This window comes from Harpegnathos saltator, unplaced genomic scaffold (assembly GCF_003227715.2).
Source record: "Harpegnathos saltator strain DR-91 unplaced genomic scaffold, Hsal_v8.6 scaffold505, whole genome shotgun sequence".
Classification (NCBI taxonomy): Eukaryota; Metazoa; Arthropoda; class Insecta; order Hymenoptera; family Formicidae; genus Harpegnathos; species Harpegnathos saltator.
The window spans coordinates 519,645-545,841 of NW_020230322.1; the positions used below are offsets into that span (position 1 = coordinate 519,645).

Below are 26,197 nucleotides of genomic sequence, written 5' to 3' on the forward strand. Positions count from 1 at the left end.
AATACAGGACATGATACTTTATGCTAAAACAAACAACTTTTTCCTTTACCAAAATTGCGTCCGACAAGTAGTTTTTGCAGGAAAGTGTGTTAAATTTAACGAATAAGCGCTCTTGTCTATGTAACGCTCAGGGCCGGCGCGCGCGCCTCACTCGCGTGTACCTAGTCCGTGATTAGTAATCAGAAGTAGTGTCTTTTAAGACACTCATACGGTTCTCTTATGATTAGTTTACGACATTTTAAGACTGTGCTTAAGACAATTTTAAATAATAATAATCAATTATGAACAATACCAGGATTTGACTTGCTTTCATATTTGTATTGCTTAAATAATGAAAAGTTAATAAAATAAGTACTGCCTTTATTTTTTACGTAATAAATGAATAAAATATTGTCTGATTGCACAATATTATCTGAAAATAAAGATAAATGTAAATAGTAATATGTTTTGCGAGATGTGAGCGTTCTATTATTCCAAATATTGCACAATTACGTGATAATTAAATAGTATCATTAAATTTAAAGAATAATTTACTAATCAAGCGTATGCATAGGAGTATACATATTTGTAACAGTGATTATAAGTAAAATATTTGAATTAACGTCTTTTAAGAACTCTCTTTTTATTTCTTTATAATAGAAAATACAAAGAACTTATTTAAAATTCAAATTGTGTGATATACTCACGTCACAGTCTACATTTATTTATTATTGCTTATGCACGTTAGCCTTCATTACGTACTTTCCTTACATGTTTCGATTATCACGAGGAATATTCCTATAGCCTCAATGATTTATTTTCTTAACTAACTTAACCATTGAGGCTATAGCAATATTCCTCGCAATAATCAAAACATGTAAGGAAAGTACGTAATGAAAGGCTAATATGCATAAGCAATAATAAGTAAATGTAGACCGTGACGTGAGTATATCACACAATTTGAATTTTAAATAAGTTCTTTGTATTTTCTATTATAAAGAAATAAAAAGAGAGTCCTTAAAAGACGTTAATTCAAATATTTTACTTGTAATCACTATTACAAATATGTATACTCCTATGTATACGCTTGATCAGTAAATTATTCTTTAAATTTAATGATACTATTTAATTATCACTTAATTGTGGAATATCATATTTTGAATAATAGAACGCTCACAGCTCGCAAAACATATTACTATTTACATTTGTCTTTATTTTCAGATAATATTGTGCAATCAGACAATATTTTATTCATTTATTACGTAAAAAATAAAGGCAGTACTTATTTTATTAACTTTTCATTATTTAAGCAATACAAATATGAAAGCAAGTCAAATCCTGGTATTGTTTCATAATTGATTATTATTATTTAAAATTGTCTTAAGCACAGTCATAAAATGTCGTAAACTAATCACAAAAGAACCGTATGAGCATCTTAAAAGACACTACTTATGATTACTAATCACGGACTAGGTATACGCGAGTGAGGCGCGCGCGCTGGCCCTGAACGTTACATAGACAAGAGCGCTTATTCGTTAAATTTAACACGCTCTCCTGCAAAAACTACTTGTCAGACGCAATTTTGCTAAAGGAAAAAATTGTTTGTTTTAGCATAAAGTATCATGTCCTGTATTCCGAATGCGGGAATTTCGGATCACCCAATATATCGTTTTTCGATATATATTTATATTAATATTAAATTTAAAGCATTAGATGTACCAATTAATTCGGTGCTTTTACAATTTGTGCCTTATAACTCCGTTTTAAAACTAAATAGTTTCCCACTATTTTGTGATTTGTAGTCTACGGCACATGGTGCTCGTTTTCGTACTGGATTTGAATGAAATCCAGTTACATATAGAAATGCTAACTAACTATTAACATTACTAACTATTCGAACTAAGTTCTAATTGGTGCATTTCTAATATGTTACCAAATCATACTAGCAGCATAAAAACAAGCATTGTATGTCGCTGGCTTTAATACCACTTTATTCTCAAAATATATAATTTGGCAGAGCGGACATAACTTCATAAAACAACAGTGGACATGATGGTGGTCGAAAGCAATACTTGAGGCACTGCATTCTTTTCGTATTTCAGTTAAAGAAAAATGCTATTAAAGCTACGGAGTTGATTTGTGCCGTTCTGCGTAAAGACGCTCTAACACATAAAATGTATAAAAAGTGCCAGTGGTACCAAAAGTTTTGGAATAGAGATTTTAGTTTTTCTGATCAACAAAATCAATCTGGGTTAATTACAAAAATTTAATGACGAGGAACTTGAGCAACTGTTGACTGAAAAGTACACTTTATATATAAATATATAAAGTGTTTGGTAACTCATATGACCATAGCTAGAGGCGTCAAACTAACTAAGATAAACAAAATAGTCAAATTTTATGACATTCGCGATAATTATCGAGTTATTAATTATAGAAATTTGATAAATGAATGCACGTCGAGATGATAATGGAGGAGCATTACAATCCCTTAGACCAGTGCTGGGAATTAAGTGAGCAGCGATTTCAGAGGCAACGTCCGCGCTTCCCCCACTACCTTTCGAAGCGCGGCGGCCGAGCCGCCGATCGCGCGTTGATGTTCTGCCTCAGGAACGGTCTCATATACGATATGAGATGAGATCGCACCCTCCGTCAAACCAAAATTAAAATATTTATCCTTAAAAAATAATTCTTACTCTCATTAATGATGAAATATTACGCTTTTATTTCTAATATAATAAATTCTCTTTAATAATAATATAGTGATGACAATAATTAAGAATATAATCATTAAAGTTTTGTTAATAGATTTCCACATCACCCATGAGGTACTATTGTTGATGTGTTTTTTTTTTTAAGAAAATCCAATTAATATTTTTATAAAAGTTGGCCATTTTGCGCTCTGTACTTATTCTTCCTCTTTCGTTTTTATATTTCTCACGATGTAGCATTTCGCTTTCCTATTGAGCCATATATTTCATTTTCATTAATTTTTAGTGGAGTAGGCCTACTGGGGAAACCACTTAAAAAAACGCATCAACAATAATACCTCATGGGTGATATGGAAATCTATTAGCAAAACTTTAATAATTATATTCTTAATTATTGTCATCACTATATTATTATTAAAGAGAATTTATTATATTAGAAATAAAAGTATAATATTTCATCATTAATGAGAATAAGAATTATTTTTTAAGGATAAATATTTTAATTTTAGTTTAACGGAGGGTGCGATCTCATGTTATATCTTATATGAGACCGTTCTTGAGGCAGAGCGTCTCACGCGCGATCGGCGGCTCGGCCGCCGTGCTTCGAGAGGTAGTGGGGGAAGCGCGGGCGTTGCCTTTGAAATCGGCTCGTGCTACTCACTTAATTCCCAGCACTGCCTTAGGCTATAACACAGTCTAAAGTCCTAAATAATCAGAGAAATGTAACCGGAGGTTCGTTTACTGATTGGCTGACCGCGATCCCAACTAAAACTAATGTTAGCCGCGCAGCTAATGTTTCCGAGTAAAAAAGATTAATATTTATAATATTATTAACAGAATGAGCTGGCTCCTAGACAATAAATAAATTTAATATTACTTTATCGTTGTAATAAAATATCATGTATCATCATTGTATTCATCATGTATAAAATATCATTGTATCATGTATCGATTTTATCGACATTTAATATTCCGAAACTTTAGAAATCTCTTATTTTACGTTTATTACAATGTTAGAACTAAAACAAAAACATTTCTGAATGTGTTTCAAATTGTGTCAGATACATGGAGATTACTTTATTTATAAGAGATCTTGCTGTTACAGGCCTAATATGTCGACTATGGGAATTATAGTGCCAAATAATATCATCGTAGTACACTGCCGCAGTCTCTTGAAACCGTTAAATTTTTGTTCACAAAGTTTTTTCCTATCTCTTATACTTTCAATGACACGTGATCCGAAAAAAAAAATACCGAATTTTTTCAACAGAGTGTTTCACATCTTAAAAGGCTAATTATAAAAAGTTTATTTATAAAAAGAAATCATATGCCTTATTTTGGTCTAAATTACTACATAGTTAAAGCTCATCAAAATCGGAGAAGAACACTTCTGTTTTCCTCCTATAAGCTTCCTATATGAGGATAACTACTGAGTTTTATCCCCTAAGTCTTTATGAACATCCCTCCTTCTAGGAAGCTGTAGTTCATGAAGATTTCTCCACGTAAAAAGAAAAAGAAAAAAAATGGTCATTGGAAAAACAACGCCTGCGTAAATATAGCTACAATCAAAATATGAGCTACTACTAATCAATTTTTTTAATACCACTTTATATAGTGCCCGCCAAAAATTCCGGGCCACCTAAATAACTTCCGAATGATTTAAGATATTGGATTGAAATTTATAGGGATACAATAGGATTACAAAGTCTATCATTTAAACATAAAAATACTCACCACCACATTACAGGAGGGGTGGAGGGATAGGGAGATCGGAAAATCTTAAACATGACATGTGAAGTTGAGTGAGAGCTCGTTTGAAAGAGCTTTTCAAGACGAGAACAACGCGGGGTCCTCGAGGTCTCTACGATTTTTTTCACGGAGTTATGATCATTTAAACATTTCCATTGAGATTTTGTGATAAAGAAGCTATGGCGAGATATTATATTTATAATATATTAATAATAATATGTATGTTATATTATATATTTTTAAATTAATTTGGATAGATGTTTTACATTAATTTGGCTCGTTACTAACGAAAATGTAAAAAACGGATACAATATGGTCTGAATTCATATATATTTATTTTGGCAATTGTAATGGCTATCACTATCACGCCGTAGCGCACAATATATTCCCAATAATAACTTTCATTCGTGCATATGCCATTGAAATTATAATTCCTCTTTATTAAGTAATTATGTATATCTCGATATTTCGTCACCTTTTTAAAGTAATCGTAATATGCATATACTCTAACAAGTATATACATATACGTCGAAATAACGACTGTAAAGAATATCGTGGTAAGCGAAATATGTATATTTGTTTTGAGAAAGATATGTTTTATGTTTTGTTGCGTATTTGTATTGGGCGTAATTATTGGATTATTCGATAGCAACAGATATCACGTAAAATATTCGAAGAATCCATAAATAGTAGACGCCGGCTTAAGTAGAATATAAATACGGTTTTTTAAAAGTTAAATTTATTCAACAAAGTAACCAATCGTGTCGCTTTTGACCAGAAGATATTTCAGACTGTTATTATTGTTCTTTGAACTATATGGCGATATATGGTGACGAATACCGATGTATATTCTTAAATAAAATCTTAAGTAATATTCTTAAGTAATATTCTTCTTAACTTACGTTACCTTAAGTAATATTCTTATATATACTTAACTTACCTTAAGTAATATTCTTCTTAACACTTTGACAGCCGGACTCACGTATATGTGGGTTCACTAAATCAGCGGTTATCGGCCGTACTCACGCATACGTGAGTTCATTGAGCCAACAGTTATCGACCAACTTTACATATACGTGAGTTGATATAGATTAAAAATTCAAAAATTTTATTTATAAACTTAAAGAAAATATTCTTAAAAATGTGTGAAAGTGTTCCTTTACAGAAAAACACTCAAATATTGAGTATCTATACTCAATTGTTCGAATTTACTCTCAAATGTGAGTATACGTACTCAAATTTGACTGTATATACCCATATTTGAGAGTAAATTCGAATAATTGAGTGTAAATACTCAATATTTGAATATTTTTCAATATTTGATAATTCCGTAAGGAACGACAAGATGTATGCTGATAACCTATCAAATGTTAGCGAGCGGTTATTAGATAACAGTGATGAAGAATGAGACAGTGGAAGTGAAATTATAATCAGAAAGATGACAAATCTACTACTGAAATAATTATGTCTTTTTACTTACTAAATGCTAATTATGTCTGAATTTACAACATGTCGATAGCATTCAATTTGTAACAAAGCTTAAAAAAGGGGCCGGCGGCAGCCGGTAGTTTTCGACATTATACGTCGGCTGCAAGGGCAAAATTTTTCGTGAAACATGCGGCCGTCAAAGTGTTAAGTTTAACTTGCAACATAGGTGAAGGAATGTTTTGTGTATATATACAATAATCGATATCTAACTCACTCGTTTATTTGCTCACACACACACACACACACACACACACACACACACACACACACACACACACACACACACACTCTCTCTCTCTCTCTCTCTCTCTCTCTCTCTCTCTCTCTCTCTCTCTCTCCCCCCTCTTCCTTCTTCTCCATTTTTTCTCTAAAGAAGTTCGGCAAAATCTATACTCTTCGTTCGATTTTCAACTTGTTCCGCCCACCACTATTCTTTTGACATTTTCGCCCGCGGTCAGTGTAAACTTATTTCCAATAGCTTTACATGTCATGTGTGAGATATTATTGTTCATGTTATTTTTTTTTCACGCGTCGTACGTTACCGGTTTCTGGGCCGTGCGCGAGAGAAGATGGAAGAAGAATAGCGGTAGGTGAGATGGAAATCGAGCGAAGAGTGCACATTTTGTCGAGCTCTGCTCCAAAGGAAAAGAACTGGATCGATAAAACTGGCATAAAGTGGTATAACACTTCTAACATATTCACGTATGTCGTTAACGAGCGAAATCTCATTGCACTTAATGTTAATTTACATCACAGAAAACACATGTCTACTGGACATTCCTAGTTTGATATAAAAAAGTAAGGAAGATCTATAATATCTTTTGTCAGTACAACCATGTTCTAACAACTGCAACACGTGACAGTGACATCAAGCGATGAATACAAAACGTAACCAGGTTGTCATGTTTTTTTTTTCAAGTAAATTGTTCTACTACATAAAACGGTTCCTAGCTAAAAAGTTTCCTAGCGAATAACTTCAATATCAATATCGCCATAAAAAACATCTTGTTTGCCGACCTTGTCGCAATAGCGTCCTTATCTCAGAGTTCTTTCTGGGAGAAAATACCAATTTAAACTATATGCGTCACTCCAGCAGCCTGCGTGTTTACACCGTTCCTGCCTTCCACATCTGTGGATTCAATTTGTTCTTTGAGTAATTCGAGTTCTCGTATGCCGGACACCGTAACTTCGTACTTATGCGCTACGAGACTTCGATAGAAGTGTATTGCGAACGCGAGGAAGATTATCAACACTGGTATTAGTAATATACAAGCCGACCAGGCAGCCGCTTGCGAGAAGTCGTAAAACTTCACCCAACAGAGAATTGCAATCTCCAGCAGAAACAGCAATAGTCCCAACAACGTGGAGGAGGCCCATGCTACTTCAATGTACCAATGTAGACGCTCGTGCGGCGACTCATGCACGAGGCTTATGCTGTGTAAATTACAGACAGCTTCTATGTTAGGTAGAATGCATGTGGATATCATTAGTGCCAACATGTGAACAGCTACCAGCAAGGTCGTGCATACGGCAAAGGCAATTAACATCTCCCCGGGAACCTTCGTATCAGAGTTCAATTGAACCTCCACCATGGCGACCTGTCGACAAATATAATTAATGTCTTCAGACTCCATATTTTTCGTCTATTATTCATACACATATATCGTCTTATTCGTTAATTTGTGTCATTCATCATGTAATATTAAGAAAGATTAAAATCGAATTGTTAACTTATATAGGATGTATAAAAAATATCGGGACGGTGAAATATCACAAAAACTAAGCATTTAAAAAAAAAGTTTCAAATAAAAATTGTAAGGTTTCAAAAGATCTATTTACTGACATTATGAGTTTGACCTTAAGTGACGTCACCAAGGTCAGGACAAGGTCACTTTGAATTTTTTAAATGGAACCCTCTATTTTTTATTGCATATTCTTGTAACCCTTCTTCAGACCTTTTCAAAGCACTATAATTTTTTCCACTTTGAGTAAGTCGTTTCGAATGTTACGTCCTGCGGACTCCGCGCACTCTAGACTTCTTTTATAAATAAGGAAAGTTGTATTTATTATTACTTATTATATGGCCGGATGCGCTCAGGCATGTTATCACACGACGCGATGGTCCTGGAATCTTTGAAAGTTTCGATGCTCCGGAAATATTAACAATCTTTGAATCAACTTCGATCTTGTTTCCCACGCGCTTAGTCAACGTTAACAATATCGCGACATCTTTCTTAAAAATATCGATATTTCCTTCTTAAAATTGCTGCCGCGTTTTTTTTTTGTAAGAACAAAGAGACTCTCGAAATCTTCTTATTGCCGTACGCATCCTATCTCCTACAACATTATCTTAAAGACACTGCCACGCACTCTTGACCCCCACTTCTAAAAAACATTCGAAGCACATTCTTATGACCATATTTGGGCATAAAAATTAGATTTCCGAAGCAATTCCTCAAAACTCCATTCTCTCAACCGAGCTGATGTTTTGAGAAAAACCAAAAGGCCATACACTTTTCGTCAGACCAGTAGCCAGGACAGAAGCTCCTCTTCAACACCCTTTCAGGGTTTTCTAACAATCTAGCCTACTAGTGGCTTAGACAGATTAGTGTTCCTCCAGTCTTTAATTATTTTGTGCAACAATCTCGTGTATTTTTGGTCCATTGTGAGCAATCCAGCTAAAACCAGCTTCCGATTCTTGGCGCAGAACTTGGGTCATCCACCCTCACAGACCCGCAACAATTACTCTCTTCATTTTCGACAAATATTATAGAACCAGCAGTAAGTTATTTATACTTTCTTTTGCCTGATTGACCGCTTTCTCTTATTTTTTTCTTTTCTTCTCTCTCTTTTCTTTTCCTTTCTTTTTTCTAATCCCCTTGACATTCCTCCTTAATTATGAAATACGGTTTCAGTAGCCCAATCTTTTCGATCACAGTCGGACATAACGAACACGGAATTTTGCTCAGACCGCGATTGTTTATATATATATGTACATATTATAAAACCTTACGAATTTCAACGGACATACTTCATTGTGAACTTCCGCTTAGCTATCAATAAAACGAGCTATTTGTAATTATAAGGCAATCACATATTCCTACTAATTATTCAAAACAAAAATTTTCCCTTCTCTCAATTGTCGCTCACGGTCCCAGGTAAAGGGATTCAGTTCCTTGACCTAAATAAAGGACTACCGACGTACGTCCGCGCCAGATAAAGGGGTCATTCCGATTCTTAATCTGCACCGCAGACTTGCGAGTATGTCGGAGTTTATGAAAGCAAGCATCCAGTTACGTTCCTTCTCCAGGACGTAACACGAAGTTATCGAGCTTTTTATGATAAAATATCCAGTCAACCAAGGCAAGATCAAAGAAGTATCCAGCCAACCAAGGCAAGATACTTACAAAAACGTTTGAGAATGCTAATCTCTAAAAGAAAACATAAAGTCTAACGAATAAACTAGGAAACAAAAAAATTTATCCAATAAACAAAAATTTGTATTAATTAGATAACAAAATCGATAATTCAATTAAAGAAAAAAAAATCAGCAAGAAAAATCATTTCCTTTTCATATGAAACAACGCGTATCATGTACAAATAATGTGTTCTACTTCAAGTCAAATTCATTGTAATTGATTTGAAATGATTCAAAGATGAATTTTAGTGCTGTTATAAATTTAGTACGTTAGTATTATTTTAATATTATATATGTCTGAAATACAAGTCACGAAATTGCTCTAGCCGTTAGCTGGACATCTTATCATAAAAAGCTCGATAACTTCGAAACGGCTTACTCAAAGTGGAAAAAATTATAGTGCTTTGAAAAGGTCCGAAGAAGGGCTACAAGAATATACAATAAAAAATAGGGAGTCCCATTTACAAAATTCAAGGTGACCTTGTCCTGACCTTGGAGACATCACTCAAGGTTAAACTCATAATTTCAGTAAATAAATCTTTTAAAACCTTATAATTTTTATTTGAAACATTTTTTTTCTAAAATGCTTAGTTTTGTGATATTTCACCGTCCCGATACTTTTTATGCACCCTGTATATAATTACGTATAAAGAAATGACCAAATTTTATTTCCAACTTTATTAATAAAACTGCATGTAACTACAATTTGTGTCATTTTATGTTGATTAATAATCATTGAAGATATCTGTTTACATATGTGCGCATTAATTTGTAAATAATTTTGAGGAAATCGTATAATTGAATTTATCATAGTTGATAAGGATTAATCTCGTGTAAACCATGTTACCGACTATCGTCTCTTACCATAGCGAAACCGGAAAGTAGAGCTGACGTTTTACTCGATGCCTTGAGTTTCGCACGGCTTAATTGCAGTTTTCTCCAAGACAAATAACCTGGTGTGTGAAGGCCATCTCCCGATTGCGACATCGTTGACTGATGAACAGAATAAACGCAAATGCATACAGATAAGTTAATTTGGTCTAAAGCAGAAGATAATTGTATTAATAGGAAAAAGGGTCGACAAGAGTAATATTCTCAACTATTTGCGAGCTAAAAGAAGCTAAAAGGGAAGGCAACATTAATTATGACCGGGTAATAATCACTCCCTAAGACAAGCACGTAAGAAAGAGAGGCACATACCGGAGATTGATAGCAATGTTGGTGCCAATGGGAGAACTTGTCAAAAGTCCCGCGTATGACAAAAACCAATGGATGCTGAACGAAATAAATAAGGAGAATTAATAAAAACGTAAATGAAACATAAGTTAATGAAAACGTAAAAATAAATAAAAGGTATAATCTGCTCGCAAAAAAAAATCGACTAATAACAGTGCATCTTACAGGAAATCTAGTGTTACGTCCTGCAGATTTAACTAACAAAATTGTCTTTTCCTCTCGTGGATTTATATTCTTCTAATATAATTATAATAGGAATATATACATAAATAATATAAATTAAGAAACAGACTCATCTGGCGAACAGCCGTCGCGCCAAATGAAAGGCGATTCGGAAAAATTTCACAACAGGAAACAGTGCCCTGTTGTAAAAATCTACACGTCTTCGTTTAAAGTTTATATCTGGGTAGTGTTCGCCAAGTGTGTCCGTCGTCCTAGCTATAAAAATTTGAAACTCCGCGCTAACAAACCTTCAGTAAAACAAAGCAATTCAGAGCATTCTTGTTCTAAAACTTGAAACTTACATCTTCCCAATCCAAAACCATATACGCCCTATCAGTTAACCAACAAAGTTTACTTCACTGATAGTCGTAAAATCTGATCTCAGCCTTTGATTTACGGCATTTTGATTTTTCCAGCCGGCCACTTGTACATATTTCTCTATCTCAAGAATCCACCACCTCCACGCTTGTCGCGCCTAATCCATTCAGCCAATCATATCATATCCATCTAAAACTATGAGACACCCACGCTCCACCCTTTAGCCCTTCCATATTCATATCTCCAAAAACTAACCGTTTCCTCCCATGATGTCTTTTAACTTCATCCTTAATTTCTAATGGCTGAGACTTTTTCCCACTAAGACCAATTCACCCCTTCCTCAAAGGCCATCTCTCTACCCACCCTGATAGCTTCTGCCTCCGATTATCGGTATAAAACCGCGGTAATCCGCCTCCGCGACACTACTCTGAGAGACAGAAAAAAGTCAGACACACTCTCATTCAGCTATTCAGATTCTATAAGTCAGATTTGCAAAAACGCGTCCTCTTTCCTATTTTTGAAAAAGAAAAATTAAAATTTAGAATCAGTGCTATTGTGCCATAATCAGAAGGGACAATCAGAAGGGAGTCGCACAACCCATCCCAACCAACCGAGCAGGAGCCACCAATCAACCGGTTATTTTGTGCATTTCTCACATTCCAATAATCAACAGTAAGTTTCATTTTCTTTACTTCCACCTTCCCTACTACCATTTTGTTAATTCCATCCGCTATTACGGAATTCGGTTTTAGTGGGCCACTACTATCATTCACGTGTAACCATCCATGATAACGGTGGAGGCCAGCATACATGGACAGCAGTCCTTAAAGGATAGCAACCTTTGACTTTGAGAGATCACCAGCTTGTACCACTAGGTACAAGTAACAATGTCTCTCTCTGTAGTCGCCGTGCGCTTGGGATAGCACTAGAGATGTCGCTTCCGAACGACATTTCTTAACGTTATCTAGGGAGAGGAGAGTGACGTGAGCGTGGAGCGTCAGGTAGCTCAGTGGTTTAGAGCAGTCGCCCGGCAAACGAAAAGACCCGGGTTCGATTCCCGGTCTTGCGAATACCGCGCTCTCGATATTTTTCTCTCTTCGGAACGAAAATAAAATGCAGGTCCCGAACGCACGCGTCCCATCGCTACCTAGTACGCCCTCCTTCTTTCAAAATGCATTTTTCTATGAATTGAACTCATAACTAGAATCATAAATCACGAAGTCTAGTTATGAATTTCGCACTTATTTGTCCCGAAACTGTTGTAAAATTGACAAATAATGATAGTTCTTGTATTTTACATTTTTATACTAGGTGCGCAACTAAGTTTCCGGGTACTTTTGATCAATGAAAAATGGAAAATTTCAAGAGAAATACAAAAAATGGTTTATTCAAAGTATCGTCCCTCGCTAGCTACACATTTTTGCCATCTCTCTGGCAATACATGAATACCGCGACGATACAACGACGCGTCTTTGGACCGAAACCATTCATCCAATCAATTTTACAGTTTTCTTCGAAACTGGCCAAGTGTTGCCCAGCCAAGCCATGCGCCATCGACTGGAGCAAGTGATAATTGGAAGGGACCAGGTCTGGCGAATACAGCGGGTGCGGTAGCAGATCCCATTTCAACGTTTTGATGGTGTGCTGGACGATGGAAGTGCGATGGCACGGAGCGTTGTCTTGCTGCAATATCATTCGTTCGTGTCTCGTGTGCGATTCTGGTCGTTTTTTGAGCAATGCATGGTTCAAATTGATCAGTTGTTGTCGGTAGCGATGCCCATTGACAGTTTCGCCCGGTTTCAGCAACTCATAGTACATGATTCCTTTTTGGTCCTACCAAACGCAGAGCATTGTCTTCTTTTTGAAGTGATTTGGTCGTGCCGCCGATGTTGATGCTTCGCCAGGTGAAAACCACGATTTTTTGCATTTGGGATTCTCGAAATATATCCACTTCTCATCGCCAGTAACAATTCTATGCAGAACTCTTTCTTTCATGCTGCAAAAACAAAATTTCGGAAGTGGCTCTTCGATTTTCCATCTGTCTCTCAGTCAACTTATGCGGCATCCATTTTCCTTCCTTTTGCATTTTTCCCATGGCATGTAAACGTTTGGAAATACCTTAGCGAGTCATGTTTAATGCCACCGCAAGTTGTGTTTGCGTATTATCTTCATCCAATAACGCTTGCAGATCGGCGTCCTCAATTGTTTTTGGTCTTCCGGAGCACTCCTTGTCCTCACTGCTGAAATCGCCACTTCTGAAGCGTTTAAACCAATCTTCACAGGTAATTTTCGATGGTGCATGTTCGCCGTAGGCCTCCTCAAGCAAACGACTTGCTTCAGCTGCGCTTTTTTTCAAGTTAAAACAAAAAAGCAAAGCTTCCCGCAAATGCTGTTTATTTGGCACAAAACTCGACATCTTCGTTAGAAAAAATATTTTTGCATTGCGATATGTGTTGGTATTATGACTGGTTATTGTTAACAGATGTCCAAGCTATAAAAAACAACTTCAGACATATATGTCAACTACATGTGTCGTTCGCGCCATCCATGCGTGAAACCCGGAAACTTAGTTGCGCATATAGTATATGTTATATATCAGGTGTAAAAAGAAATCCATTATTTTTGCATGAAATTGAAGGCTTTAATTACCATAGTTAGAATGATCCGATTTAGGTCAAATATGCGCCGTTTTGTTCGATAATTTGTTGCCATTTTGAAGATAATTTCATTATGTCTCTCTCATAGAAGCCCTCGTCCCTATTGGCAAAAAATTGAGACAGTCGATTTTTACAAGCCTCTCTTGAAGCGAATTTTTTATCAGTAAAATTGTTCGCCATGGACAGGAACAAATGGTAATCACTTGGTGCCAGGTCCGGACTATAAGGTGGATGCATAAGAACCTCCCAACCAAGCTCCCGGAGCTTCTGGCGAGTCATTATTGATGTGTGTGGCCTGGCGTTGTCCTGATGGAACACAATTCCTTTCCTACTGGCCAAAGCTGGCCGCTTCTGGGCGATTGCTTCCTTCAGACGGTCCAATTGTTGACAGTACAGTTCCGAGTTAAGAGTTTTGCCGTAGGGGAGCAGCTCATAGTAGATAATTCCCTGCCAATCCCACCAAACACACAGCAAAACCTTCCTGGCCGTCAATCCTGGCTTGGCCACCGTTTCCGCCGGCTCATCGCGATTCGACCACGACTGTTTTCGCTTAATGTTGTCGTAAGTGATCCACTTTTCATCACCAGTGACCAACCGCTTCAGAAATGGGTCGATTTTGTTGCGATTCAGCAGCGATTCGCAGATGGAAATTCGGTCCATGAGGTTTTTTTACGTTAACTCGTGTGGCACCTATACATCGAGCTTCTTTTTGTATCCAGCCTTATTCAAATGGTTCCAAACGGTGTTTTGTACAATCTTTAGCTCTTGGGCAATCGAAACAGTGCTTACATGACGGTCGGACTCGACAATGTCCATGATTTTATCGATTTTTTCGACAATTGGCCTTCCAGTGCGTGGTGCATCTTTGACATCGAAATTACCGGAACGGAATCGACGAAACCAAAATTGCGCGTGATTGGCTGTTACAATATCAGGACCATAAACACTATTCACATTTTCAGCCGCCTGGCTTGCGTTTTCGCCTTTATCGAAGAAAAACTGTAAAATATAGCGTATTTTCTCTTTGCTAGTGTCCATCTTTGACGCGCGCTCAAACAAAACTGAGTCAACTAATCACAAAACTGTCAGAAAAGTTTTTTTAGTACGAAATCTCATCTTTCTAACGCCATCTAATGGAACCCGATCCGATTTATACAACGTGAGATACAGATAACTAAAGCCATCTATTGGAAAAATAATGGATTTCTTTTTACTACACCTGATATTATACAGGATGTCCCATTTTTATGTCCCACTCCAAATAACATTTTTATTTTTTATTGTAGAAAACAATGTTTCAGATAAAATTGTATGGTTTTGAGGAGGGCATAAGATGATGCCATTAGTTTGAATAGCTTCTTGAAGGTCACATGAAGGTCATCTTTAATTTCTTAAATGGAACTACCTACTTTTCATAAGATATTCTTCTAGCTTACATCGAGAGCTTTCCAAAACTCTATAATTAAGTACCTTTTCGTTAAATACTTTTTAAATTATAAAGCAAGATCGAAAGCACGATCCGGCCGGTCAAGGCAAGATCGGGGTACAATTATTGTAGGTATTCGAAAATACCGCCATTTACTTGGATACAAATATCCTACTTACGGCAAAAATAATCCCGCACTTTTTGAAGGACATTTGCGTTTATGTTCGTACATGTCTCTCGAATACGTTTCCTTCATGTTTTCCGCTGTTGTAGGCTCTTCCGCATAAACTTTTTCTTTTATGTATCCCCAAAAGTAAAAATCGAGAGGGGTTAAGTCACGTGATCTTGGAGGCCATTCGTGAGTCCGACTACCCATTCTAATCCATCTATTATTAAATCTATTATTTAAATAATTTTTAACATTTCGGGACCTGTGAGCTGGTACTTCATTCTGCTGAAACCACCTTCGGTTAAGCAAGTCATTATTGACATGTCGCAAAAGTTCGGGCAGATCATTCTGAAGAAATGCTAAATAGTATTGCGCATTTAGATTCTGCTCAAAAAAGTAGGCCTATGATGTTATTTCCAAAAATACCTGCTCAAACGTTAATAGACCATTGTCTTTGATATTCTTGGCTCCTTTGCTAATGAGGATTTTGATCAGAGTAATAATGATAATTATGTCTATTAACGCCCCCTTTGTTACCGAACGTGGCTTCTTCAGAAAAGAGCATCTCTGCGATAAAATGTGGGTTTCTTTGAATTTAATTTAAGGCCCAGTTGCAAGCGTCGCTCGAAATCCCTCTGTTCTAATTTCTGAGTTAGATGGATATGGTAGGAGTGGAATCTATTTATTTTAAGTATACGATTTACTGTCGATTTCGATATGCCGTGTTGTCTTTCGATTTATCTGGTTGAAATTTGGGGATTCAATAGAGCGGCACTCAAGACAACCAATGAGTCAAGCCTTACTTGACTCAGATTTTTGTCGTATCCTTTTTAAACTGCCCTGCTGTGCCCTCTCAGTGAGTTTTCTAATTGTCTTTCTACACGGATGACGTCTGTTAGGATACCTTTCAGCATACAACCTTTCCGCTGCACTGTAATTATTTCCAGCTTCACCCAAAATACGAATCATGTCGACTATTTCGTTTGGAAGATAATTAGCCATAATCACAGGACTACTAAAAAGTTTCGTAACAATGCTCAAAATATTACATTCGGCAAGAAAATATCGATGCTCTTTAACGTGTGTATGGGGTATACTTGAGTAATGGGTATACTTGGATAATAGCGTATACTTCGGGTCGAAATGTGGTTTTCATAGTCAAAATTGGGCCGAAAGTTCAAAAACCCAAGAAATTGATTTTTTGAATTTTAGACTGAAAATGACACGTGTTTTCGATCTTGCCTTGACCGGCCGGATCATGCTTTCGATCTTGCCTTATAATTTAAAAAGTATTTAACGAAAAGATATTTAATAATAGAGTTTTGGAAAGCTCTCGATGTAAGCTAGAAGAATATCTAATGAAAAGTAGGTAGTTCTATTTAAGAAATTAAAGATGACCTTCATGTGATCTTCAAGAAACTATTCAATGTCAAACTAATGGCATCATCTTATGCCCTCCTCAAAACCATACAACTTTTGTCTAAAACATTGTTTTCTACAATCAAAAATAATAAAATTATTTAGGGTAGGACATAAAAATGGGACATCCTATAATATATACAGTCTGTAAAGTAAGAGCGTGCACGGCATAAATGGCAGTTGGCTTCAAATATCATCCTAGTTTTTTCGTGAGCCGATAGATGAAATCTTTGTCGTGAATGCTTTGTCACAAAAGATTCAGTTGGCGTCGAACTCTAACCTGAGAAACACGTTAACCGCTATGAGTGCCGCATACGCATCGCGCTACGAGGCTGTGTTCCTTTGTTCCCACCCCAAAGGACCAAAAATGTCATATACAGTGGCTGCTAAATACACGGGAAAGTCAAAATCGTTCGTCGCTAAGTGGGTTCAGCAATATAAGAAGATAAAAAATGTCGATGACTTGCCAGAACGTGGCTCGATAGGCAAAGTGACGCCGAATATGGAAAAAAAAATTGTGAATTTGTTCAAGCGGAACCCGACTTTAATGCTTAAAATTTATGAGAAGTGTTTGTTGCCGACTGCTCTGAACGATGCTTCATAAAAAGAACGAGGACTGGATCTTACAGGAAGACAACGACCCAAAACATTGGAGCAAGCTTTGTACCGAGTGGAAAGAGCAGTCTGGCTTCGTCACACTTGATTGGCCATCGCAGTCGCCAGATGCAAATCCCATTGAAACTGTGTGGGAATATTTCAAGCACAAGCTTCGAAGAAAAAGAGTGTGCACTTTGAAGCAGCTGACACGACAAATTCCTCTCATTTGGAGGTTTTTACCGAACGCAGTCAACTTAGTAGAAAGTATGTCTCGGAGATGCAAGGCAATTATCAATGCCGGTTGTGACTGGACTCATTATTAATGGTTTTGTTCTCATGGAGTACAACAAATGCATGTACTTAAAAATCATTAAAAATAAATTTTTCTACACATTAACCCGTGCACGCTCTTACTTTACAGACTGTACATTTGACAAATAATTAGGATCTTCATCTATTCTTTCCATCAACTCACAAAATTCAATGCGTCCATCAAAATCATCATTACATAGCTCTTGTACGAGATAGATTTTATAAGGATGAAATTTATTAAATTTTAATATTTTAAGCAGATTTTTTAACTAGATCATTTTGCTGTCCTACTTTGCAGGTAGAATCATGCGGATTCTCGATGAAGGATCGTAAAACATGTAATGATTTTTCTGGATCTGTTGCTGATACAGGTCTACCTGATATTGCCCGATATTTCACACTACCAGTTTCCTCAAAACGCTTTATTGTTCTCTCAACAGTGGATTTTGAAATGGCAGTATCTTGATCACGAAATGTTTCATTAAAAAGCTGTTTTACATTATTACCAGGTATGTAAATATGAAACCGGAATTTTTGTATAGAAAATACACGTTTATTATATGAAAATGATAAAAAATATTTTATTCGAAGTATTGCCCATCGCTAGCTATACATTTTTCCCACTTGTTTGACAATTTGTGGATGCCACGCCAAAAAAACTGTTGCTCATTTGAGGCAAACCAGTCATCGAGCCAATTTCGTACATTTTCGTAAGAAGTGAAACGCTGCTCAGCAAGTGCGTGTCCCATCGATACAAATAAGTAGTAATCGGACGAAGCCAAGTCTGGTGAGTAAGCCGCATGCGAAAGTATTTCCCAACTAAACGCCTCAATCGTTTCCTTGACCAGTTTTACTGTGTGAGATGGTGCATTATCATGAAGCAAAATCACTTTGTGTTGCTTCTTTTGATATTCTGGTCGTTTTTCACGCAAAGCTTGATACAAATCGATCATTTGTTATCGATAGCGTTCAGTATGAACGGTTTCGTCAGGTTTTAGCAGCTCATAATATATCACACCAAATCTTCTGATCCCACCAAACACAGAGCATTGTCTTCCGTCCATAGCGATTTGGCCTTGCAGTCGATGTCGATGGTTCGCCTGGAGTTACCCATGATCTTTTACGCTTAGGATTCTCAAAATATATCCACTTTTCATCGCCAGTCACAATTCGATGGAGAAATTACTTTCTTTTGTATCTGGTGAGCAGCATTTCGCAAGTGGTTTTTCGGTTTTCCTGCTGTCTTTCATTCAGTCCATGTGAAATTCATTTTCCCATCTTCTGAATCTTTCCCATGGCTTTCAAACGTATGGAGACGGCTTCTCGTGTCACATTTAATTAATCCGCGAGTTGTTGCCAACTCGCCAACCGCGATGTTGTTGCGTTTGAGCGTCATCTCCATCCAACAATGCTTGCAATTCGCTGTCTTCAAACTTTTTCGGTGGTCTTTCACGTTCTTCGTTTCTCACGTAAAAATCGTCACGTGTGAATTTTTTAAATCACTCAAAGCACTGTGATTTACCAAGAGCATGCTCACCGTAAGCTTCGACAAGCATTCGATGCGATTCTGCAGCAGTTTTCTCCAAATGGTAACAGAAAATCAATGCTGTCCGCAAATCGTAGCTTCCAGGCATAAAATTCAACATGTTCAACGCTATTACAAACTATGCTGTTGTATGAAACTTGTATTGTTGTGAGTTGAAAATCTTTGTCAGGTGTCAACAAATGGAAATGGCGCCAATGACGCGATTTGACGGTAACTACATTGACAGCTAGGGCCATCTATGAGCAAATTCCGGTTTCATATTTACAGACCTAGTATACGACCTTAATCGATCACCCCATCCTCTCATCATCAGAAGAGATATGCGTTCTTGCTCTTAAAGACGTAGCATATTGACAAGCGAAAGAATTAATCAAACCGAATAAATTACGAGGGTAGTCCCAGAAGTTCCTGACCTGATATATAGATAGCGGTTGTTGTTTGAAAAGAATGACTATGGTAGAAAGTACCAACCTCATAAAGCTTAAGTTTGAAGTTTGACAACGCTACGTTGTTTAGTATTTGTTTGGCAGCCATCAATAGTGAACGTTCTCAGTGAATTTGTAAACATGGAAAAAATTGGTCATCGTTATGTGATACAATATTTTCATTTGAAAGGTTTCAGTCCAACCAATCAAAGCGGAGCTAGATTCTACTCTGGGGGAGTCTACTCCTTCGTTTACAACAGTAAATTATTGGGTGGCAGAGTTTAAACGAAGCCGTACGAGCTGCCAAGACGAACATCGCAGTGGTCGACCAAATGAAGTGACCACGCCAGAAATGGTGAAGAAAATCCACAAAATGGTATTGGATGACCGTCGACTGAAAGTGCGCGAGTTAGTAGACATGGTAAGTATTTTAAAAAGTGCTGTACATCGCATATTGACTGAAAATTTGGACATGAGAAAGCTGTGCGCAAGATGGATGCCGCGATTGGAACAAAAACAGCGTCGTGAGGATATTTCAATCAAGTGTTTGGCGAAGTGTCGCAGTAATAAAGCCGAGTTTTTGCGTCGATTCATAACTATGGATGAAACATAGGTCCATCACTTCACATCTGAGACGAAGGAACTGTGAAAACAATGGACCAAGGTGGCTTGATGGCTATTTTGAGGAACTCGACGATTCCCACTATAAACTGGGTATCGAAGCTATTGAACATCGCTGGGAAAAGTGTATTAAACTAAAAGGAGACTATGTAGAGAAATAAAGATATTTTTTCCTAAATTTTTTGTGTTTTCTTTGTTAGGTCAGGTACTTCTGGGACTACCCTCATAATACTTGGATCAATTCAAAGTTTTTCTAAAGATAATGCTGAAGAATAATAACTGAATGAAATGCAAGTGACGACAGCTAATGCTGTTTCTTAAGTTGCTTAAGAATTCGTTGCTCGAATTCGAAAATTGAAATATTTAATGTTCCTTTCACTTTGTGTTTTAAGGGAAAGTCGAAATCGCACAAGCATGCAATCTCCATACGGTACATCTTGGATAATGCTAATACCGGCAGTATTGTAACTTTTAAATCTTGTATCTCGCAAAATACTTAACGAAAAAGCATTCAGTTATAGTGTTTTGGAAAGCCCTCGAGATAACCTACAACAGGATGTTTACTCAAATCTGGAAAAAAAATTCCCTGACTTTCCCTGATTTTCCAGGCAATTTGTTAAAAATTCCAGGTCAAATAAAAGTGTTTTTTTAACCCTCCGCATGATTCGTAGATCTTTCAGGGAACAGTAAAATTTGATTAAATCAGAGGTGATGCCTGTAACTTTCATTTGAGGAAATGTTTTTAGGATTTCCTTAAATGAAATTTATAGTCCTCACCTCTCTAAATCAATCAAAGTTTACAGTAAATTCTAATTATTACTGTTTCCCAAAAATCTACGAATCAAGCAGAGGGTTAAGTGTCTTATAAATGAATATATATATTTATTGTGCAACTTGTTCTTATACCAGGTCAGTAAATATGAAACCGGAATTTGCCCATAGATGGCCCTAACTGTCAAGGTAGTTACCGTCAAATCGCGTCATTGACACCATTTCCATTTGTTGACATCTGACAAAGATTTTCAACTCACAACAATACAAGTTTCATACAACAGCATAGTTTGTAATAGCGTTGAACATGTCGAATTTTGTGCATGGAAGCTACGATTTGCGGACAGCATTGATTTTCTGTTACCATTTGAAGAAAACTGTTACAGAATCGCATCGAATGCTTGTCGAAGCTTATGGTGAGCATGCTCTTAGTAAATCACAGTGCTTTGAGTGGTTTAAAAAATTCAAACGTGGCGATTTTTACGTGAGAAACGAAGAACGTGGAAAACCACCGAAAAAGTTTGAAGACAGCGAATTGCAACCATTGTTGAATGAGGATGACGTTCAAACGCAACAACAACTCGCGGATCAATTAAATGTGACACGAGAAGCCGTCTCCATACGTTTGAAAGCCATGGGAAAGATTCAGAAGATGGGAAAATGAATTTCACATGGACTGAATGAAAGACAGCAGGAAAACCGAAAAACCACTTGCGAAATGCTGCTCGCCAGATACAAAAGAAAGTAATTTCTCCATCGAATTGTGACTGGCGATGAAAAGTGGATATATTTTGAGAATCCTAAGCGTAAAAGATCATGGGTAACTCCAGGCGAACCATCGACATCGACTGCAAGGCCAAATCGCTATGGACGGAAGACAATGCTCTGTGTTTGGTGGGATCAGAAGGTTTGGTGTGATATATTATGAGCTGCTAAAACCTGACGAAACCGTTCATACTGAACGCTACCGACAACAAATGATCGATTTGAATCAAGCTTTGCGTGAAAAACGATCAGAATATCAAAAAAGGCAACACAAAGTGATTTTGCTTCATGTTAATGTACCATCACACACAGCAAAACTGGTGAAGGAAACGATTGAGGCGTTTAGTTGGGAAATACTTTCGCATGCGGCTTACTCAACAGACTTGGCTCCGTCCTATTACTATTTATTTGCATCAATGGGACACGCACTTGCTGAGCAGCGCTTCACTTCTTACGAAAATGTATGAAAATGGCTCGATGATTGGTTTGCCTCAAAAAGCAACAGTTTTTTTGCCGTGGCATCCACAAATTGTCAGACAGGTGGGAAAAATGTATAGCTAGCGATGGGCAATACTTCGAATAAAATATTTTTTATCATTTTCATACAATAAACGTGTATTTTCTATACAAAAATTCCGGTTTTATATTTACATACCTGGTATTTTCGATTTATAAAAGTTCAAATAAAACATAAAATTTGTTATAATAAAATAAAAATTTGTTGATTCATAACAACGTAAATTACATTACCCAGCGAAAATATAATAAAAATTTTATTGCACTTTAATATTAAAGAAATTTTCGATTATTTTTTTAAAGTTGCAATTTGTTCTTGAAGCGCTTCTGCTTCTTTTTGCGCACTTTCAAAATTTATATATATTTCATTTCTAACTCCATTGCTTCTAAATTCTTTTTTCTTTTCAGAAACCTTTATTGTTCTGTTATTATAATATAAAAAAATTTTAAAAAGAGCAAATTCAAAAAAATTCCCTGAGTTTTCCTTGATTTTCCAGGTTTTTCCAGGCAGTAAATACCCTGTACAAGAATATGTAATGAAAAATAGAGGGTTCCATTTAAGAAATGTAAGATCACCTTCACGTGACCTTGACAACGCTATTCAAGGTCATACTGATTGCTATATAATTGTATTGCTATGTAATGCATTACTTGAAACCTTATAACTTTTGTTTAAAACATTTTTTTATAAAAATTATATTTTTCGATATATTTCGAGGTCCCGATACTTTTTCCTCACTCTGTATATAACATAACATATAAAAAAAAGTCTTCTTTTACAAAAGATAAACGAGCGAAAAAGACACAAAATGGACATATTTGATTAATAGAAAAGCCTGGCACAGATAAACGTAGTGATTATTGGAATAACTTTATGGTACGTACTCTAAAGAAATTCACCCTTCGAAAAATATCATAGAGTGTATAGAAATACGACAAATTCACTTTAAAACATTCTTTTCTGCTCTCCTGTTTTCCCTGTACGCGTATATTACTACAGATATACGTTGTATACAGAGTGTCCCATAAGCACACCAACTCCATAGGGGCGTAAAGCTAGACGAAAGGAACGGAAAAATCCTGTTCCATTTAGCAATATATCGTATAGTTTTTTAGTAATAACCGCGTAAAGTTTGGCGTTTGTCATCGCAGCCTATAGACGCTCCGCGGCGAGCTGTGTGCGTCTAGGCTGAGCGGTAACGTGGCTTGCGCTGGCCGCGCTGGTCACACGGCGTTAAAACGCCGAGACGCCATCGCGACGGTCAGCTCGAGACGCGTTATCGCTCAGTTTCGACGCATACAGCTCGCCGCGGAGTGTCTATAGGTCGTGATGGGCGTGACAAACGCCAAACTTTACGCAGTTATTAAAAACCTATACGAGATATCGCTAAATGGAAGAGGGCATTTTCGTTCCTCTCGTTTAGCTCTACGCCGCTATGGAGTTGGTGTGTTACAATTATGGGACACCCTGTGTACGTTGACACGTTGATATTAGTTAGCAGTCAAACTAATGTATCCGTTGGTTTTATGCAATCCAAAATCTGTAAGAGGATACTGGTTTATACTGGTTTATAAAAGTATCGGAATCGGCCAGAAGCGCGGTTTTCATACCTCTACGTTTCGTTGGTTTCGGGAATAGTCGGGAGTCAGGAGTAGTCGGGAGTTTCGAGATTCGGCAGTCTCGACCGAGACAGATCGAGCTCATTCCCGATAAGCTCCCGTCGCTTCTATCCCCTCCACTTATCGTGGGGCAGCAACAGCGACGGGAGTCGCCAGCGTGAGTAGAACAGCAAATTGCATGCCTCTAGTCATCATACTTCTGTCCCGCCTACCGTTTCCCGTACACTCATTGGCCCAGACGTTTCAATTAATAACTTAATAACTGCGATTTCGGCAAAATGGTACATGACTTTTCTTCTCAGTTTAATTTGATTAATCTTTACAATTTTTCTTTTCCAAAATATCCAGGATACTCTGTATATAGTCTACTAACCTGATAAATGTGATATCGTTTATGAAAACAATGATCGTCAGAGTTGCGTAGATGCGCGTGCGCCACGTGTATGTTGATTGGCAAGTGAGAAGGGAGGAAGGGAAGCACTGCTCTGCCGCTGTTTTCCCCGCCCAACACTGAATTGCGCCCAGTACTGGTTGACCATATAGACATCAGGCTTGATTCTTACACGGCTTTCTTCAGAGCTACAATACCAAAAAAATGGCAATAACGGTTATCTATATGTTTCTTTAAATGGACAAATAATTTAAAATATTTGTTCATAGAAAAAAATTGTCTACAGGAAAAAAATTTAGTACATATTTACAATAACGGACTACCCTTCCATGATCGTCATTGACATATATTGACATATATTATAGAACATATTGACATATATTATAGGACTAACCTTTCTGAATAACAATCAAAAGGTTTCAGCCGTCGTTCATTGTTTATTAAAAAGTTATAAATAAATGAAATTTTATAGATAAAGCCCATTTTCTTCAGACACAATGTACTTTAAACAATGTTAAATAGTACATATAAGCGGGAGAGAGGCTTCGCCCCTCCCCCGCACCCCCACTCCAAACAAATCCTAACCTAACTTAACTTATTGCATTTTTATATATTTTTGGACATTGTTGAAAAAGTTCTCTTAAGATCTATCACCTAGCCCAACTTAATTTATTATATTTGCATATAATTAGGTGTTGTAGGTTTTAAGATCTTTTCAACAACGCCCAACAATATGTAAATATACAATAAGTTGGGTTAGGATTTTTTGGGGAGGAGGTATGGGGCAAGAATCGAAACCTAGAAGGCCCTGCCCGCATACAGGGGGTCCTGAACAAGGTTATGGGAGTGATACGTAATTGCCACCCCCGACCCATCATAGTTGACCCGGGGATTTCAACACCCACGCCCCTGAATGGGAGTGTAATCCCCGGTAGACGGATCCCCGCGGTAAGGCCCTGGTCGATTGGGCAGCAGGACTCGGCCTCTTGTTGGTAAACAGAAGGCTGGCCAGCATCTGCGTGCGGCCGAAGGGGAGTCGATAATCGATCTGACGTGGGCGATCCCCTCGGCCGCTCGATTGTTTCGGGAGTGGGTGGTGGAGGAGGAGGCGGAAACGTTGTCGGACCACTAATATATTCCATCACAATATGATGAGAATGGGGTGGCGTACCATCTTGCTGCCACCACATTTTTGTCGTAGCAAGATCAACCTCTTTTAAAAGCTCAGATAACTTATTATGCAAGAAATAAAGGTAAGTTTCCCCATTTAAGCGGTTATCAAAAAAGTATGGACCAATCAAATATCCATTTACAATTCCGCACTAAGTATTTAAACTCCAACGGTGTTGATTAACAACATGTTGAGTCCTGTAAGAATTGTATGTGGACCAATAATGACAGTTATGCCTGCTGAGTAGTCCGTTCTTATGAAATGAAGCTTCGTCACTGAAGAGAACGTATTGGAAAAAAGTTAGATCTTCTCTTACCATTCGTAATGTCCAACGATAAAATTATCTTCTTAACCTCATATGATTTTCATTTACATCTTGAGTTAAAGTAATATGGTAGGAATGGAATTTATGTTTTTGTAAAATCCTCCACACGGTGATATAAAGAATTCCTAAATTACGTTGCAGTTCTCTAGTCGAAATATAAGGATTCAAGTTTACCATTGCTAGCACTGCTAATATACGCGTTTCACTAACGTCATCTTCATTTATTTACTTGCGGTTTCTTTTGCGGATTCTTCTAAGCTCTCGTAATAAAATTCTTCTTATCTGCATTGCATTTGGATGTCGTCTAAACGGATATCTATTACGATACAATCTTTTTTCTCTACA

At 37.0% G+C, this 26,197-nt stretch overlaps 2 protein-coding genes across 8 annotated transcripts in view; one reads left to right on the forward strand and one right to left on the reverse strand.

Moving 5' to 3' along the window:
• LOC109504251 (uncharacterized) overlaps positions 1–26,197 on the forward strand; it is a 92,895-nt gene that overhangs the window by 6,085 nt on the left and 60,613 nt on the right. The window lies entirely within an intron of this gene.
• The window catches only part of LOC105185086 (calcium release-activated calcium channel protein 1), a 116,080-nt gene continuing 96,122 nt past the window's right edge, over positions 6,240–26,197 (reverse strand). For 6 of the 7 annotated variants that reach the window (XM_025302615.1, XM_025302614.1, XM_025302613.1 and 3 more), the window contains 4 exons: positions 24,339–24,544; positions 10,546–10,620; positions 10,210–10,338; positions 6,240–7,525 (listed from right to left, as the gene is read on the reverse strand). In XM_025302615.1, the coding sequence (XP_025158400.1) occupies positions 6,998–7,525; positions 10,210–10,338; positions 10,546–10,620; positions 24,339–24,512 (906 nt within the window). In that variant the 5' untranslated portion in view covers positions 24,513–24,544 and the 3' untranslated portion in view covers positions 6,240–6,997. The remainder of the gene's footprint in view (positions 7,526–10,209; positions 10,339–10,545; positions 10,621–24,338; positions 24,545–26,197) is intronic. The other variant, XM_025302618.1, reaches the window with a different exon arrangement.